Below are 17,950 nucleotides of genomic sequence, written 5' to 3' on the forward strand. Positions count from 1 at the left end.
TCTGTGAGTGCCTGCTGTTTGCTATGAGCAGGTCTGTAGATTACAGTTCTTTACAGCCTACGACTACGCTGAGAGTTTAACAGATTATAAAAGTTGAGGGTTGGACAAATTAATTAGTTTTAAAGCTGTGAAAACTGAGGGAGCTGAGGGAGCTGAGGATTCAGCTGATCGTTCATCACTACCACACCAAGGGTGTAAAAAACCCTATATATAAACTAATACTATGTATTATACAGTGTGTATTAGCGCACACCTTACTTTGTAGCCTTAATATCACAACATATTAAAACATACATGTTTACTCAATAAAAACATTGAATACCCTATTCCCAACTTAATCAACTATCAAATGTGTTGTCTACTCTGACTAGGCTCATAATGAATTGCAATTGATTGGCACAACAACACTTTAGATCCACATGGTTTCATATGTTAAACTGGATCTTCCTCTGAGCTCAGCTCATTCTGCTGCTATATGTCAATAAAGGTAAACAGACTAAACTTCACTATGATGTCCTGTAAGCACAGCTCATACTGTAAAACATGACGAGGAAGGGCTTGAGTTATCACAGGTTTCTTCCCCACTTCTTACCATTTTACATGTCTTCCTGTGACTACTGCAAAATAGCTGCCATTTCCCCAGGGATCAAGGAAGCTGTGCTGCAAGCACTAGTCATAATCCTGCCTCAGATTTTTGTAAAGATAAAACATCCTTGTCAGCATAAATTGTAGTTCCTGTTTCACTAAACGTCTGTTCCAGTGCAGGAATTATTGCAATCATCTCAGGCTTTGCTTCCAGCAGCTGAATCTCTGTTGGGTAAGTTCCATGCACTGGTGGAAGAAGTACTCATCTGTTTAATGTTCGTCATATATACATCTGAACCTGGATAATAATTATTAATAAGGTGGACCTTTTTTATTACTTCATATACTGCTGTGTACCTTAACCACATGAACTTGATTTACATGTTGTATACATAATCTAAATAGAAGTAGCTAGAACCTAAAGCTTTGATAAAAATGTAGTTGAAGGTACAATATTTGACTGTAGCTGTGAATGATGCTTAAGTTTAGAGAAAAGCTGGTGTTCAGAAGCTGGACCACTGTGAGCTTAAGATTCTCATGCATGTCCACACGAACACATCCTTGGCCATGTTGTGGTGACCTGACCCTGATTTAGAGCCACACATTACAGCACCGTTTCAAATTGTTCTTCATACAGGAAACACTATCCCAAGAGTTCCTTTCAAATTGAATTCATTTGCCTTTATTATGAAAAGAAGAGAACATTGTATTTTATATATGCCTACAGCCATTTGCAAACAGACCCTGTGTAATTGGCAAAACATATGCCAAAAGAATGTAGAATAAATAATTCAAACAGGTTTTCTATACACCTGACCAGAAATTGCAGACAGGTCCTCACATTTCATACAGTTTGGTAGTACAATATTTATTTCAGTTGAAGAGTTAAAAGTTGAGCTACAAACTTCAGGTTGTCTTTAGCCACCAAAATTAAGATTCAATAATGCAACAAACACTACAGGACTGGCAAATCAGATCAAATACATATGTATACACACATATATGTATATATGTACACACACACACACACACACACACACACACACTGCTGCACTAGACTTCAGATGGTGGACAGTGAGACGCTGCTGTGCAGACTGAAGGACACATTGATAGACACGGCAACATAATCATAGAAAAAAAAGAGAGCTAATTAGCTGATTCATTACCATCCGTATGAGGAATGCAGATAAACACACTGTTCTCATAAGCCTGCATGAAGGGGGCCAAACAAAAAAGTAGTCTCGGGGGGGGGGGGGTAATACATTTTTAGTAATCAATAACAGGACAGTGTGACAATAAGAATGATGCTTTATTTATTTTTGGTAGTGCGGCTCTACTATGTACAGTACAAATATGGGAAACTTCCTCTTGTTCTGCTCACAGAGACATGTCAATCGTCCCTGTCCTGTCTATTGGAGGGGGGGGGGGACACAGTGGAGTTTGAGGACATGGCAGACAGTCTGACAGGCCTGCAAATACAGGAGGACAAGGGGGGGGGCCAAGTGAAAGTGGTTTCCCTCTCAGCAGCATCCTCCTGACGATGGTTTGACAGTAGTGCCGGGGGTAAGCTTTACGTTTGGTTTGTCCCCTCCTCCGGCTGTGGCCCCGGGGCCCATCCTCTTCTTGATTTCAGCAGCCATGGTCATGAAGGCCTGCTCCACATTGGTGGCGTTCTTGGCGCTAGTTTCCAAAAAGGGGATGCCCAAAGAGTCTGCAAACTCCTGCACATAGCAGAGGAGCACAGAGCACAGATTGTGGATATAAATTAGGCTTTTACTTTATATTATTTAATTAGTGAACAGTAATAACACATTTAAACACGACATGACCCTGCATGATAGCAAAAACAGGTAGGAACACCTAAGCTTTAGACTCAGCCTTTAGACTTGGCCTATAGTTCACCCTGTGTTAGCTCTGACTGTTAGCGATGCTTGCTAGTGTAAACACAGACCGCGACGGATAGCGACATTTCTGATAGGGCCGTGGGTGTAAAGCCAGCCCAACATTTTGTAATGTCGTCATGACCACATCAAATCTGGATACCTCCGTTTTTAGAGATGTGGGTAAGTAGGAAAAGAGAGAGGGTTTTATTTTCTGACACTTTGTGAGTCTCCTACACACTGGGGACACTATGTATAAAAGACATCAAAAAGTGCATATTGCATGACCTTTAAGCTCATTGTGTTTGTCGTTAACTGTGACGTACATGAATATCAGGTCACATTTCATGACAAATTCATGCATAAAACCAGGAAATTCCAAGGGGTTCCCATACTTTTTTTTGCCACTGTATGTATCCCCTTTGGCTGAAGTAGAGAGCAGCGTGTACTTCCAAACCCTCTGCTCTGCCCCTCTTCTTGGCTAACTTTCACAAGACATCTTCCAAAATGTCAAACTAAAGCAGAGACACGGACTCCCTACAAGAGAGGAGTGAGAAGGTTTTTGTACACCAGCTTTACCTTGGCTGTTGTGTAGTCCACCACCTTCTTTGTTGTCAGGTCACACTTATTCCCAACCAATAGCTTGTTGACATTTTCACTGGCATAGCGATCGATCTCCTGCAGCCACTGTTTGACGTTGTTGAAGGACTCCTAAAACAGGGATCAGTTAAACATTAGAACTGAGCAACCAGATGTGGCAGGACTGTTTGTGGCTCTATGAGCCACCACAAGGCTGCATTGTGTGGACAGTAATAACAACCTTTGTGCAGAATGAGGATAGGATCAATGTTTTGAGGGAAGTGAACAGAAGCTTAATTCTCAAATAGTAAGATGAAGAAGACACTTCATTAAGGAAGTGTCTTAAGGACAATTCAGCTTTTCACTCGGTTAGTATATAAGTATACAGTGGAGGAAATAATTATTTGATCCCTTGCAAATTGTGTAAGTGTGCCCACTTACAAAGAAATGACCAGTCTATATTTGTAATGGTAGGTTTATTTTAACAGTGAGAGTAAGAATATCAAAAAGAAAATCCAGAAATTGACATTAAATAAAAGATACAAATTGATTTACATTTAACCATGGGAAATAAATATTTGACCCCCTTGTAAACATGTGTTAGTACTTGGTAGAGAAACTCTTGTTGGACGCACAGAGGTCAGACGCTTCTTGTAGCTGGTCTCCAGGTGTGTGCACATCTCAGGAAGGATTTTGGTCCACTCCTTTTCTGAAGACCCTCTCTAAATCCTGAAGGTTTTGAGGCTGATGCTTAGCATCTGGAAGCTTCAGCTCCCTCCACAGATTTTCTCTGGGTTTAAGGTCTGGAGACTGGCTTGGCCCCTCCATCACCTAAATGTGCTTCTTCTTTAGCCACTCCTGTTTTGCCTTGGCCGTATGTTCAGGGTCATTGTCCTGCTGGAAGACCCCTCCATGACCCATTTTCAGTGCCATGGCTGAGGGAAGGAGGCTATCGGCCAAGATTTCAGGGTATACAGCCCCGCACATCCTCTCCTCGATGCAGTAAGTCCTCCTGTCCCCTTAGCAGAGAAACACCCTCAAAGCATAATGTTTCCACCTCCATGCTTGACGGTGGGGATGGTGTTCTTGGAGTTATAGTCAGCATCTCTCTTCCTCCAAACACGGCGTGTCGAGTTGATGCCAAAGATCTCTATGTTGGTCTCATCTGACCACATCACCTCCCAAGCCTCCTCTGAATCATTCAGATGTTCATTGTCAAACTTCAGAAGGCCTTTCATGTTCTTCTTGAGCAGGGGGGGGGGGGGGGGGGGGGGGGGGGGGGGGCTGCAGGGTTTGATCCATTATGGTGTGGTGTGTTACCAATAGTTTTCTTGGTGACTGTGGTCACAGCTGCCTTGAGATCATTAACAAGTTCCTCCCGTGTAGTTCTTGGCTGATACCTCACCTTTCTCATGATCATCACTGTATGTATGGATGTTTTCATTTTGCATGGCAGATATGTGATGGCTGATAATTGAATACATAAACGGACTAGATGGATAGAGTATGAGGAGTTGGCGTACTGACCTGGTCTGTGACATCGTACACTACGATGATCCCATGAGCCCCTCTGTAGTAGCTGGAGGTAATGGTGCGAAACCTTTCCTGACCCGCCGTGTCCCACTTTAAAAGGAAAACATAAGTACAGCTTTGACAGGAGACAAAGACCAAAGCAATACAATTGTTCTCACTACCCAGCATTTTCATTTTTTGTTTAATATTCATCATCTTATCGGTAAAACAGGCTCTCTGCTGCTCCTGGCACATTTAGCTTCTCCACTTGAAGCCCTTATAGCAACTCAACGTAGCATTCATAGTTCATCTCATGTATTCACTCTTTAAATGCATTGCTACAAAAACTCCTGCACATACATACTGTGCTGCTGCCAAATACTCACTAGAACACTTGATGTGGATCATCTAATGCAGGGGTGTCAAACTCAAATACACAGTGGGCCAAAATTAAAAAATGGGTACTAGTCGAGGGCCGGACTGGTTCAATGTTTATTGCAAAACTTATTGAAATGAACTTATTGCACATATTAAACCTGGAACTAACAAAGCTTAAATGATTGCCTATCATAGCATGATAATCAGTTGCATTAATTTCTTATGGCTCTATCTGCAGCTTTTCCGGAGTCGTTTCTTATGATTATTCATTTTTCCACAGGCCAACAACAGCTTCAAAAAAACTATTTCCCTCAAAGAAAAAAACAAACCAGCCCTGTTGTCGCAAGAAAAAACGTGCAGAAGGAAACATCCATGTAAACTCAGTGTGCTGCTCTGTGATGCTAGTTTAAGCCAGATACTTGGCATCTCATCTTGGGTGCAAGTTCATCAATGTTTGGGGTCAGGCTCTGAGCTGAGGAAATCCTCAGGATGGAGTGAAGGTGTGCGTGCAATATACCGGCGGGCCAGATCTAATAGTAATTCAAAATTATCCTGCGGGCCGAAATTAAATCCACCAAGGGCCTGATTTGGCCCCCGGGCCTTGAGTTTGACACATGTGATCTAATGCCCATGTCCTAACAATGATTCTCATCTCTGAGCGACTCATGGAAGAACAAAGAGAAGAGAGATCAGCAGGATACTTACAATCTGAAGTTTAATGGTCTTTCCATCTAGTTCTATGGTTCGTATTTTGAAGTCCACACCAATAGTGCTAATGTAACTCTCTGTGTATGTGTCATCCTGCAGAGAGAAACAGTCAGAGTTAGATGGTGCACGCACACACACACACGGACTGCACAATGTACAGAAAATCTATTGTTTTTGCAATATCAACATTTGCAGTATACGCAAAGGTTGCTGGTACTGCGATCAATGATAGCCTATTTCATGTGCGATGTATTCATGCTCTGCATGTTAAAATACGTGGCAAATCAGATGAAGGCCTCCTGCTCTAGATGTCAAGATTCAAAGGTGTGTTGTCATAACATATACACAACTATGGTGAAGTGAGGTCATGTATGAAAAACTTAGATAGCAGGTTCCTTTGGTGTTATTTATTAATATTGCACTTTTTATATTTTTATTTGGTGTTATTTATATTAATAAATAACACCAAATACAAATATAAAAAGTGCAAGCTCAGGTGTGGGATGAAACTGTCCCTCAGTCTTGTGGTTTTTGTCCTGATGCTGCGGTACCGCCTGCCAGACGGCAGCAGACAGAACACGTAGCCTGCTTGCATGATCCGAGACTTGCAGTGGCAGCGTGCAGTCGGCCACTGTTTACCTTCCTTATATCTGTTAAAAACTACAGGTGCTGCCATAGTATAACCATCCCTAACTAATTAATTAAATTAAATTGCTCTTTTTTGTCATTTCACAGTACAGGTACTATGTAACGAAATTGTTTCTCTGCATTTGACCCATGCTAGTGTTAGGAGTAGTGTGCTGCCATTATGTCCGGCGCCCGGGGAGCAGTGTAGGGAACGGTGCCTTGCTCAGGGACACCTCGGTAGTACTCGAACTGGTGACCTTCCAGTTGCCAAGCCAAGTCCCTATCGACTTCGCCACCACCGCCCACACATCAGTGGCCTGTACGACGAAGCCAGTTCAACAGACCCTGGATATCTTTGAGTTATCTGGCTTAGCTAACCCTAACAAACGAGATCTCGCTAAGCGATCCTACGACGCTGGTTATCAACTCGGTAAATCAACCCAGGGTTTCTCTGTCCGGCTGAGAGCACGTTCACGTGAAAGGGGCGGCGTTAGCAACATTTGACCAATCACAAACATGGAGAAGCGTACTGACAGCGCAGCGTCATACTTCATGAATGAATAGTAAACTATGATGTTAGACAAATATGAAGAAGTTAAACATCCATGACTTAACCTGTTAAGCCCCGAGCCTGTTTTTCAGGTCTCAGACTCGAAAATGACATTTCCAGAACAAAAGACCATAACTACACTTCTAAAAGGGGAAAATTAATAATCTTTGTTAATGATAAACCTGCGAGTTGGATGTAGAAAAGTCAGAATCAATATAGATGTTTTTTTATTTTAAAGAAAATTCAGATTGAACATAGTAAAAAACTGTAAATTATAGTGTCCGTCCAAAAATTCTTTTTTACTTTAGTGAAAACCACCCTTGAATGATGGGATGGTAGACTAAAAGCTTTAGGAATCCAAAGTACAACATATAATAAGAACCCTGTATCAAGATTGATGCAAAACAAGTGACATTTGACCTTTTTAAGAGAGGATTAGCAAAAAAAACTCCACCTCTGGGGTGATTTGGGTGGAAATGGGTGTTTTTGCCATTTCTCTGGAACCCATTGGTCGATTTTGATGATTGACATCTCTTTTTAACCGTTAGAGCCAATAGAATCGAAGGGGAATTTCCACATACACACCAACGTTACCAAAAAAAAGTGGGGGCTATGCGCATGCAGTTTCCCCAAATCAAAACCTGTCTCACGCTCTGAAATCTGAAATGTAGGTATATTGCTTATAGATTATCAGAAATCATTTCAAAGTGACACAGACATATTAGATTAACGTATGGATTAACCTTCAGCAGCGTTTTTTATCGTTTTAATGCCATTGAAGACAACTTTTGATCAGACAACGACCAAGGTAAGACCTATTCTCGTTTTGGCTACCAAGCGCCACGTGTTTTGATTAGGGCTGTCAGTCGATTAAAATATTTAATCGCGATTAATCGCATGATTGTCCATAGTTAATCGCGATTAATCGCACATTTTTTATCTGTTCTAAATGTACCTTAGAGGGATATTTTTCAAGTTTTTAAATACTCTTATCAACATATGAGTGGACAAATATGCTTTATATGTTTGTTTATTATCATTTGAACAATGACAAATATTCTCATGAATATTAAACACAACAACCTCTGAACATTACAAATATTCGCCTTAATTCAACCTGGAACCTCTCTCATACAATAATACAGTGTGTGTGTGTGTGTGTGTGTGTGTGTGTGTGTGTGTGTGTGTGTGTACTGTGATGGATCGTTGGAGCTATGTGCAGCTCAAGGCATAGCTGCTCGAACGGGAGCTGCCTGGACGCTGCAATCATGTTGCGCGCACTATCCGTGCTGAGTGTGCTGACTTTTCGTACAATGTCCCACTGTCTGGCTACCAGCATAAAGTCAAGTGCTCGGCGCAATTGTCGGTGAAATGTCGCTCCTCTGTTTTCATAGAAACAGCTCCTTATATCCGTTAGCGCAGCTAGCTAGCACCAGATGCTAACAACAACAACAACACGTAAGGTGTGCCTCGCTCGCGAGCCGCGCCACACATACACACACCCTCCCGGTCCTCCCGATGGCCAGTCCGGGCCTGCCGGTGAGCGTGGAAGTGTGGTCTGCCACAAGCGGGCGGCAGGAGCGGGGCTGTCAGCATCAGCTTGTAGATGGTATTTTAAACTCGATGCGCTCTGAAACTACGGGGCGGCCGAGGACAAAAAAATACACATGCGTTAATCGCGTTAAAATAATTAGTGGCGTTAATTTTTTTTTGCGTTAACGCGTTAACTTGACAGCCCTAGTTTTGATGTCTGTTTTTGTTTATAAAGTCGCGAGTTCTTATCATGGAGTGATGATATATATACCTATCGATTCTGTGTACTCTCACGATGCTAATCGATGGGTTGCATTTGCATTTACGATAAGTAATAAGGGTGTTATACCGTGTTTTCTGTGCTAACGGCGTTAGAATTTTTTCGCTCAGGACTAATTCAGAGGCTCAGTGTTAGCCTTGTGTTTTTTTTTGCTAAAAATTGTTCATATCAGTTAGCTGAGTTACTTCCCGTTACATGGATATGAAACATTCATAGTTTATTAAATATTAAGAAGCCCTCAGACGCTGTTTCCTGCAGATTATGCGTTTTTCCGCCCGGGGGCGGGTCGAAGGGGTTCAACAGGTTAAACACTTAATCCAGGATAAAAGCAACATAATTGCACCTGGAAGGAAGAACAGTTGGTAAAAAAAGTTACGTAATGTTACTTTAATCCGGTAACATAAGTAAGCTTTCTTAACGCTAATGTAATAATAGTCAGATTGCTCTGAAGACGGGAGGTGATATTCTATTAATTTTCATGTGCACACAGTCTGTGATTTTTGCCGGACCTTTTTCCTGCATACAGCAGTTAAAACTGTATTTATGTTATCCTCAGGGTTCGTACGGGTGCTGGAAATCCTTGAAAATGCTTGATATTGTACGAGGTGTTTTCAAGGTTTGAAAAGTGCTTGAATTTTGGGAATGGTGCTTGAATTTGGGATAAAGTGCTTGAAATTGTAAATGCTTTACTTCTTTATTTTCTTTTAATCTAAAAAGCGAAGTCGGAGCGCGCTTAATTGCTTCGCTTTACATAAAACAGCTCCGCTCCGGCCTTGCCGCGCTATGCGCGTGACCGGCAAGTGTTTTTGTAACATATGACCTGGGCATTCTGATGAGTGATAGATGACACTATGCCAGGAGGTTGCCGTTTTCAACGAGCGTTGGCTAGCAGAAGACAAATACAAGCCATGGCTAAGACGAGGGTCAAGCCCACGAGTAGCCTCCTGCAAAGTTTGCAAAAATAACAATGCGAGAGTCTGCGCTGACGAGCCACATGAAAGGTACGCCGTAGTAGAGCATTTTAGATTAGGCTAACGTTGCTTGTTACGTTTGTTTAAGCTAACGTTAGCAAGCTGAATAGCGAACTCGATGAGGGATAATAATAATTGCAGGGGACAATCATTTCAGAGGAGCGTACCTATGTTATGTCAGTCGCCATCCTGTGGTGTTCAGCGGATCAAGCACTCACGGCATTTTGTGTTATAGTCACGAAATATAATCTATTGATTTGACACAGAGCGATTTTAAAAGCAATGTATTTCTACTGGTAGTATGTTTCGTGCCTAAACCAAATGTGACTTTCTCTATCGAAATCAGTCACATTGACCCGAAGACACATTTTTGTTTGTATTACTGGTCTGGGGGAAGCTCGCGAGTGTGTTTGTGTTTGTGTAATTTTGAGTTTGTGTACCGGGGAAACACTGGCTGTTGTTATGCTTGCTGTGATGTTAAATTACTCCGTTCTCTGCTTGTAATTATGCCGTTACAAGCTTCAAAGTTGTATTTATCATCTGAATTTGCCGAAACAAGTTTAATATTCTGAAAGCCAATACTTTGTTTATTTGAAAACAGATGAAAACAAACTGTCTTTTATATAAAATTGAAGTATTATACAAGTAAAACTACATGTTGCTTTAATCCCATGTAATTGTAGAATGAACAGTCTTCCTTTGAAGATGTATAAGTCAGGTGTCTTGAGTAGTCAAAATTACCTACAAATCATTGTACACATTTGTAACTATTATTTTCCACTTGTTACCATTGTGAGTCTATTTTTATGCAGCTCTGCGTGATTTTGTGGCTACAATTCAGGCTAATATACTACCAGAGGTAGAAGAAGTACTCAGATATTGTACTTGAGTAAAAGTAGAAGTACTCAGATCTTGTACTTGAGTAAAAGTAGAAGTACCAGAGTGTAGGAATACTCTGTTTCAGTAAAAGTCCTGCATTCAAAATGTTCCTCAAGTAAAAGTAGAAAAGTATTATCATCAAAATATAGTTAAAGTAGCGACAGTAAAAGTAGTCATTGTGCAGATTGATCCATTTCAGAATAATATATATGATACGTTTTATAATGATTGATCATTAAAGTGTTCTCAAAGCTGGTAAAGGTGCAGCTAGTTTGAATGACTTTGTATACTGCAGCTTGTGAATTTACTCCAGGTGGAACTAAAGTCTGATTTAACACTTGGTTATATTTCACATCATTCATCCACATCTGTAAAGTAACTAAAGGTATGAAATACATGTAGTGGAATAAAAGTACACAATTTACCTCTGACTTATGTTTACTGCCAACCTAAAAGTACCTCAAAAATAGTAATTAATAATGTATTGAAAAAAATAAAATAATGTATTGAAAAGTTATTTGGCTGATTGTTTTATGTTGGCTCAGCCAGGTTATATGGGATGCCCAGTCTACGTACAGATCACTAATTTTGAAATATTAAACTTAGTTTTCTTTTCTTAAATGTTTCATCCTCATGTAGAATGCTATCACGAAACACACATTTGGTTGTTTATAGCATAAAGAACATCTGATTTAATGTGAGGTAGGGAAATAATCATTTGAGTACAAGTATGTGTATATAAATATGTAATTTACAACAGCTGTAAGATGCTTGAAAAGCTTAAAAATGCACCTTGAAAATGCTTGAAAAGTGCTTCAATTTGACTTTTGAAAAGGTGTAAGAACCCTGTATCCTGTAATATGACTCGATAGCTTTAAACTCCCCACACTGAGCTCTGATTGGTCAGCAGGCGGTGCTTTCACTGAGTTGATCTCTTATAACCTCCTCCGGAGCAGGTTAGGTGTTCAGCATAAGTTACCATGGAGATCTACCCCGGTAAGAAGTGAACCAGCGTCATAGGACCGGAAACCCAGAGTTAACCCTGAAGTTACCTCTCTAACCCAGAGTTAACCCTGAAGTTACCTCTCTAACCGCAAATCCTGCTTCGTAGTACAGGCCACAGATGCTCGGATATTTTCTGATGAAGGAGACGTCCGGTCACCCTGGTTGTGATCTGAACAATTTGTGCGTGTACAATGACAACAGTTGACTTGAGCAAGTACAAAAACCTGTCTGTATGACTCCTTAAGTGAACTGCAAATATTGTTTTTCCTAAAAAAAAAAAAAAGGATTGAGGTTCCGGTTTGCTCAGGCAGCACCACACAAGGTAACACAGCGAGCAGCAGACGTGTGACAATGCTGAATCCTAAATCATGATATTATCGGATATACCTGGCAAATAAGAACTACATGTTTTTAGCACTTTCGTCCTCTGTGAGTGTGCAACTTAAATGACATGATAAATGAATGCGTGCAGACTATTCTGTGATTATTTAGAACAGCTGGCCAGTCCAACCCTGCCCCAACAACTTTCAGTTGTATTAAAATAATTATAGTCACATTTGTTTAAAATGAAATAATTTCTCTTGTTTTCAGATATATTTATAGATGTATTTCAATAATCCAGGAAGTATGTATCTTTTTGTTTATAGTACCAGAAATGGTTGTCGTTATGTCTTAGTGATCATAAAGTAATAAACAATAAAATCATGTTGTTGGAATGTAAATAATTCATTTCATTTTTTTCTGCATAGGCTTATCACTATGTGATTTGTGTGAACCAAGCGGAAAACTCTGGGGCAGAGCTGGGAAGCCCATAAGGAAGTGCCACAAACTGCAGTTCATCTATTGGCCGGTAGAAGCAGGCTGCAGAAAGGAGCAATTTCCATAGACCCCCATGCTAAAATGCCCAACTTTACAGCAGAAATAAACTACCCCTGGATGCAATACAAATTATTCTGGATATAGTTAGATTTCACCTTCATGACAATGGATTGGGGAGTGCATTTTTTTATAACGCACCCCTTTTAGTTATATTAGGTCTTAAAGTTTTTGCATAAATTAGGGCGTGGTCACTTTGATGGACAGGTCTCTACGGTGACTGCTGCTTCTAGCTTTCTGTCCCTCTTCTAGCTCCGTTAGCTCCGTTAGCTCCAGGATGCTACAGGGGCTCAGATGCGAGGCTGATCCGGGAAACACAACTTTAACTCGGACATGTTTGTTGTGTTGGTGCCTGGTGGAGTATTCTTCATTTAAATATCGGACTTATCTTATGCCGCCTCGGCTCCGCCTCTTTGCCCTTATTTGGATCAGGCTGGAGCGTGCTGGAGTTAGACTCTGACGTCACTGTCGAGACGGCAGCGGCCGAATCCGCCTACTAAGGACTTCTCAGCAACTCTGACTGACGTCACGGACACTACGTCCATTTATATATACAGTCTATGGTGTGAACCCAAAGCAGAAACAATATATATTTAAGTGTTTGTTTAAATATTGCAAGTGATATCGTCATAGCAATATTCAACAATGTTATTGCATATTGCATGTTTTCTGATATGGTGCAGCCCCAACACATACACGCACACTCAAATAAGTGGCCAAGGTGTGGATAAAGTGAAAGAGCAGCCGGATACACAGTGGACAAACTACTTAAGGGCAAGTTCATGTTTGAGTTTGCACATGTAACCATCATATCAATTACTCTTATTATGTTAATGAGAATCACAGTTAAAGGGACAGTGTGTAGGACTGGGAGACAACTAGAGTTACAGTTGCAACAGATTCAATTATCCAAGTTTTACAAGCCTGTCACAACTATGGTGGCCTTAAAGGGGACCTATCATGCAAAATGCACTTTTGTACGTCTTTTATACATGAATATGTGTCCCCGGTGTTCCAGGGAACTCACCAAGTGTCAGAAAACACAACCCTCTCTATTTTCCTCCATACCCAAATCTCTAAAAAAGGGGCTGCAACGGATCTGATAAAAACTGATCCAGATTTGAACACTGTCCTGACGTCAGGACGGTGGCGCTACGGCTATTGGGCCAACTCTCCACCTATCAGGGGAATGTGGGGTTGGGCCACGGCCGGCCATTGCCGCTCGAAAGCGCTGGAGACGCTGTAGTACATATGCCAGGCCTGTAATTGGCGCTGTAGTCTGCCACAAAAGCAGCGAAGAAGACTTCCCGCGCATGGTTGCCATGGTTACCTTTCTGTTTATTCTCCGCTGTGGCTTTTTTTCTCCCTCCCCGAGGCAAGCGTTTGCTCCTGCTGCTTTAATTCAATGCAATCCCTCCCCGTCGAGGCAAGCACTGTAATTCTCTCCGGTTAGTCCACCAGCAGATGACAAACACCTCTCCACCTCTTCCAAGGAACGAGGGGACCGTGCGGCAGAGTTTCAGTTAGGTTTTCTTTCGCCGGTCAAGATGTCCGTTAAAGTTTAAATCTTCCGGACAAAATTAGAAAAGTGCCGGTCAAAGGTCTTCTTTGTTATTTATTGAGCTTTAAAACAAATGAATAACGACTCTATATAATAATAGGCTATAATAAAACACGGAGGACGGAGATCTATTTTTCTCCCCCTCTTCTGACTTGATCAGAACGCTCCCCTCTCCTGCAGGGGGGCGTGGTCAGCTGCAGCTCACAGAATCAGCCCCCTTGCAAAAACAGGTCTGGAGAACAGCAAATAGAGCGAAATGAGGCATGGCTAAAATGCATGATCTGCTTGGTATTTTGAAAACAGAAACGTATAAATATACCTTATATAGATATGGCCCTACAATATATCATTTAAATATAGCATGATAGGTCCACTTTAAGGTAATGTAAAACACAAAAGGCCCCTCTATAAAGAAACATGGCAGTGAACCATGGAGAACTGGAGAGGCCCCCATCCTTATGTACATTTATATATGAAGATATGACAAGACCAGTTTCAGGTAATTATACAAAGATGAAAACATAGTTATGAATATAACATTACAGCCTCCTAAATTCTGCACACTGTCCTCTTTGTATGTATTGTTGTCAAACTGAAAACCGCTTTCAACAGTAGCATATAGTAAATGCATATTTTAAAATATTGTAAGACTGCAAATGGAAAATGCATTTAAAAAAAAACAAAAAAAACAGTTTGTGGCATTTTGGTGAAACTTACTGCAAATCGAAGAAGAAGGCAAGACTTTCCAACACCAGAGTCACCAATCAGGAGCAGCTTAAATAAATAGTCACTGTGAGGAAAGGTAAAAAATAACTTTAGTCAAAGGATATCCAGAAATAGCTCAAAATAAGGTCTGTGGTTGACACACATTTAAGAGACGGATCACGTTTTGTTCAGCGGGATAATATCCACATGTCTACCCTACTTTTATAATTTTCTAATCATAAATCTAGTCGCCTGAAGCAAAATGCTAACGTTATGCTATAAACGAACTACAGCAGGGTCGCTGCTTCAACGTCACGCCAACTTAAATCATGCTATATTTAAATGATATATTGTAGGGCCATACCTATATAAGGTATATTTATACGTTTCTGTTTTCAAAATACCAAGCAGATCATGCATTTTAGCCATGCCACATTTCGCTCTATTTGCTGTTCTCCAGCCCTGTTTTTGCAGGGGGCTGATTCTGTGAGCTGCAGCTGACCACACCCACCTGCAGGAGAGGGGAGCGTGCTCTGATCAAGTCAGAAGAGGGGGAGAAAAATAGATCTCCGTCCTCCGTGTTTTATTATATACAGTCGTTATTCATTTGTTTTAAAGCTCAATAAATAACAAAGAAGACCTTTGACCGGCACTTTTCTAATTTTGTCCGGAAGATTTAAACTTTAACGGACATCTTGACCGGCGAAAGAAAACCTAACTGAAACTCTGCCGCACGGTCCCCTCATTCCTTGGAAGAGGTGGAGAGGTGGGTGTTTGTCATCTGCTGGTGGACTAACCGGAGAGAATTACAGTGCTTGCCTCGACGGGGAGGGATTGCATTGAATTACAGCAGCAGGAGCAAACTCTGGGAGGGAGAAAAAAAGCCACAGCAGAGAATAAACAGAAGGGAAACCATGGCAACCATGCACGGGAAGTCTTCTTCGCTGCTTTTGTGGCAGACTACAGCGCCACTTACAGGCCTGGCATATGTACTACAGCGTCTCCAGCGCTTTCGAGCGGCAATGGCCGGCCGTGGCCCAACCCCACATTCCCCTGATTAGGTGGAGAGTTGGCCCAATAGCCGTAGCGCCACCGTCCTGACATCAGGAACGTGTTCAAATCTGGATCAGTTTTTATCAGATCCATTGCAGCCCCGTTTTTAGAGATTTGGGTATGGAGGAAAATAGAGAGGGTTGTGTTTTCTGACACTTACAGATTCTAAATGGTACAAGTTGAAGCGTTTGTTTGAACAGTTTGCAGGAGGCAGGTACTTGCTTTCAAGCAGAACAGGGCAAACAAACTAAGCGGGAGTGTTTTACGTGTTCGGTGTAATGACGTAAAACGGCCTGGACAACTTCTGTAGTCCTATTCAGCCACATGTTAACAACCATCGTTTTTCAGACTCGTAAACTCTTCAAAAATCACCAGCGGGGTCACTGCTGATGTATTTAATGTCGTAGAACAAAACGTGATCTGTCTCTTTAATTTGTGTCAAACACAGACCTTATTTCGAGCTATTTTCCAAAATCCTATGGAGAAATTGCATTGCTTTTTGTCGAAGGAACCGGACGTGGTAAAAATGCTAACTTACTTCCGGGTTTTAGGACGCGTCACTGCGGTTCTCTATGAGCAGCTCTCAAAGGAATGAATGAGGCCCCGCCTCCCACGCTGTATCCAGTTCTTATTATACATCCATGCACTCTATAGCATGTGAGCTACACATGACTGAGAGCTGCCTCAGCACAGAGCACATGACTTTCACTGAGTCATGCTCAGCACAGAAACACTTACCTTACTTCTTCAAATGGCTAGTGCAAGTTCACGTGTTACCAGACACTCAATAGATTACCATTATCATTTTGGCTAGTACGTGAAACAATTTACTAGCCACTTGCACATTTTAGCATTTGGCTGGTTTCTAATGCTATGCCCTGCTGGGCGTAAACAGCGGATGACTGCTGCAGCTGTACGTGAGTGTGTAGCAGCAGGAAACTCTGTGACACACGCACCATTACTAACATCGGCAAAAGGGAATTTTCACTAGGCTAGGATACATTCAATCAGCTCATTCTAGCTTAGTTTAGATTGTCCCTGACAATAGAGTCTCTTTAATATGTCCTGCGCTTTAATATCCTGTAGCCTGAACGTTACACATAGCTATCCACTGATAGGTGTTAACATGAATATCCCACCATATCCATAGTAATGTTAAAAGTATCTCAGACTGGCACAAGTAGATATGAAGGCTAATGTCAGCTGATGTTAGCCGCTAACTTAGTTAGCTGCTAATATGAAGTTCTTTTCACACGGTAGTTTGTTATCACAGAGCTAAGCTCTCACACAGTGTTCTTCAGGCTGATACTTACTATTCGGGATTCATTGTGGATGCGGTGTATAGTGTATCCCTGTCTGCAGATAAACAGCTAGCTCACACTGCTCCAGAAACACAGCCGGTTGTATAGTTGTTTCTTGTTAAAAATCCAAAATGGCTGCAACTCCAACCAGGAAACAGCTACCATCAGCCAGCTGATGAGCCGAGTACGGAATATCACAGATCTGTCAGGTGGTTTTAAGATGCCGTGTGTGTCTGGGGCTTTTAACTCAGTGTACAGCCGTACATCGAACGGTAACCAGCTGTCTGTCTCTATCTGTGTGTCGTTACCGCAACAGAGCTGTCACCGGGAGGGATTACGTCATTAGTGAAACGTGGCAAAGTGCAGTCAGCTAGTGCCTGGCTGCGGTGTCTGACTGAACACAACTTCCGGTCAGACCCTACATCCATGTTCAGCATTTAAACCAAAACAGACAACGATGTTATTACCATTTCCGGTCCTTCAGTTTGCATCTAGTTCCCTGCAGGCTTCACTTCCCTGTTCATTACATCACATAGATTTATGTTTATTTATTACTGAACATAAATTACCACAATAAATGTGATCAATGTAATAGTTTTTCTAATAAATGATCTTAAAATATTATTGTCAGTATTATTGTAATAGCTGTCATTAGTGCAACTCATTTAATATCTGTTTTATTAGGAATTTACTGTTTTTAGCCCTGTAGCCTGAAGTAAATATTTGACACACACATGTAACTGTGTGAGACGTAGAGGGTCTTCCTCAGTAAACATGTATTTTACAATTTAAAGAATGTTTTGTGGAGAAAAGACAATAACATCCAGCAGTATGGAAACTCCAACAATTGTTTCTTTTTGAAGGACAAATACAAAATAATGTACCTCTGTGGTGAATATCAATCATAACAAAAACACTTAATTGTGTGCAACAACCTCTTTCCCTTTTTTTTTTTTAAACCTCAGGT

General features: G+C 41.3%; 1 protein-coding gene across 2 annotated transcripts; it reads right to left on the reverse strand.

The window, feature by feature from the left end:
• Positions 1–1,244: 1,244 nt before the first annotated feature.
• LOC117483582 (ras-related protein ORAB-1-like) lies at positions 1,245–17,381 on the reverse strand. Of its 2 annotated transcripts, XM_034131951.1 has the most exons (6): positions 16,996–17,380; positions 14,642–14,714; positions 5,640–5,735; positions 4,572–4,667; positions 3,045–3,176; positions 1,245–2,306 (listed from the first exon to the last, which is right to left on the reverse strand). In XM_034131951.1, the coding sequence occupies exons 1-6, from the start codon at positions 17,007–17,009 to the stop codon at positions 2,106–2,108; spliced, it is 612 nt and encodes a 203-aa protein (XP_033987842.1). In that variant the 5' UTR covers positions 17,010–17,380; the 3' UTR covers positions 1,245–2,105. The 2 variants fall into 2 exon arrangements, with proteins under 2 accessions (XP_033987842.1, XP_033987843.1); XM_034131952.1 differs by lacking the exon at positions 5,640–5,735 and having other exon boundaries at positions 16,996–17,381.
• Positions 17,382–17,950: the final 569 nt, after the last annotated feature.

The sequence above is a fragment of the Trematomus bernacchii genome, unplaced genomic scaffold (assembly GCF_902827165.1).
Source record: "Trematomus bernacchii unplaced genomic scaffold, fTreBer1.1, whole genome shotgun sequence".
NCBI classification, from domain to species: domain Eukaryota; kingdom Metazoa; phylum Chordata; class Actinopteri; order Perciformes; family Nototheniidae; genus Trematomus; species Trematomus bernacchii.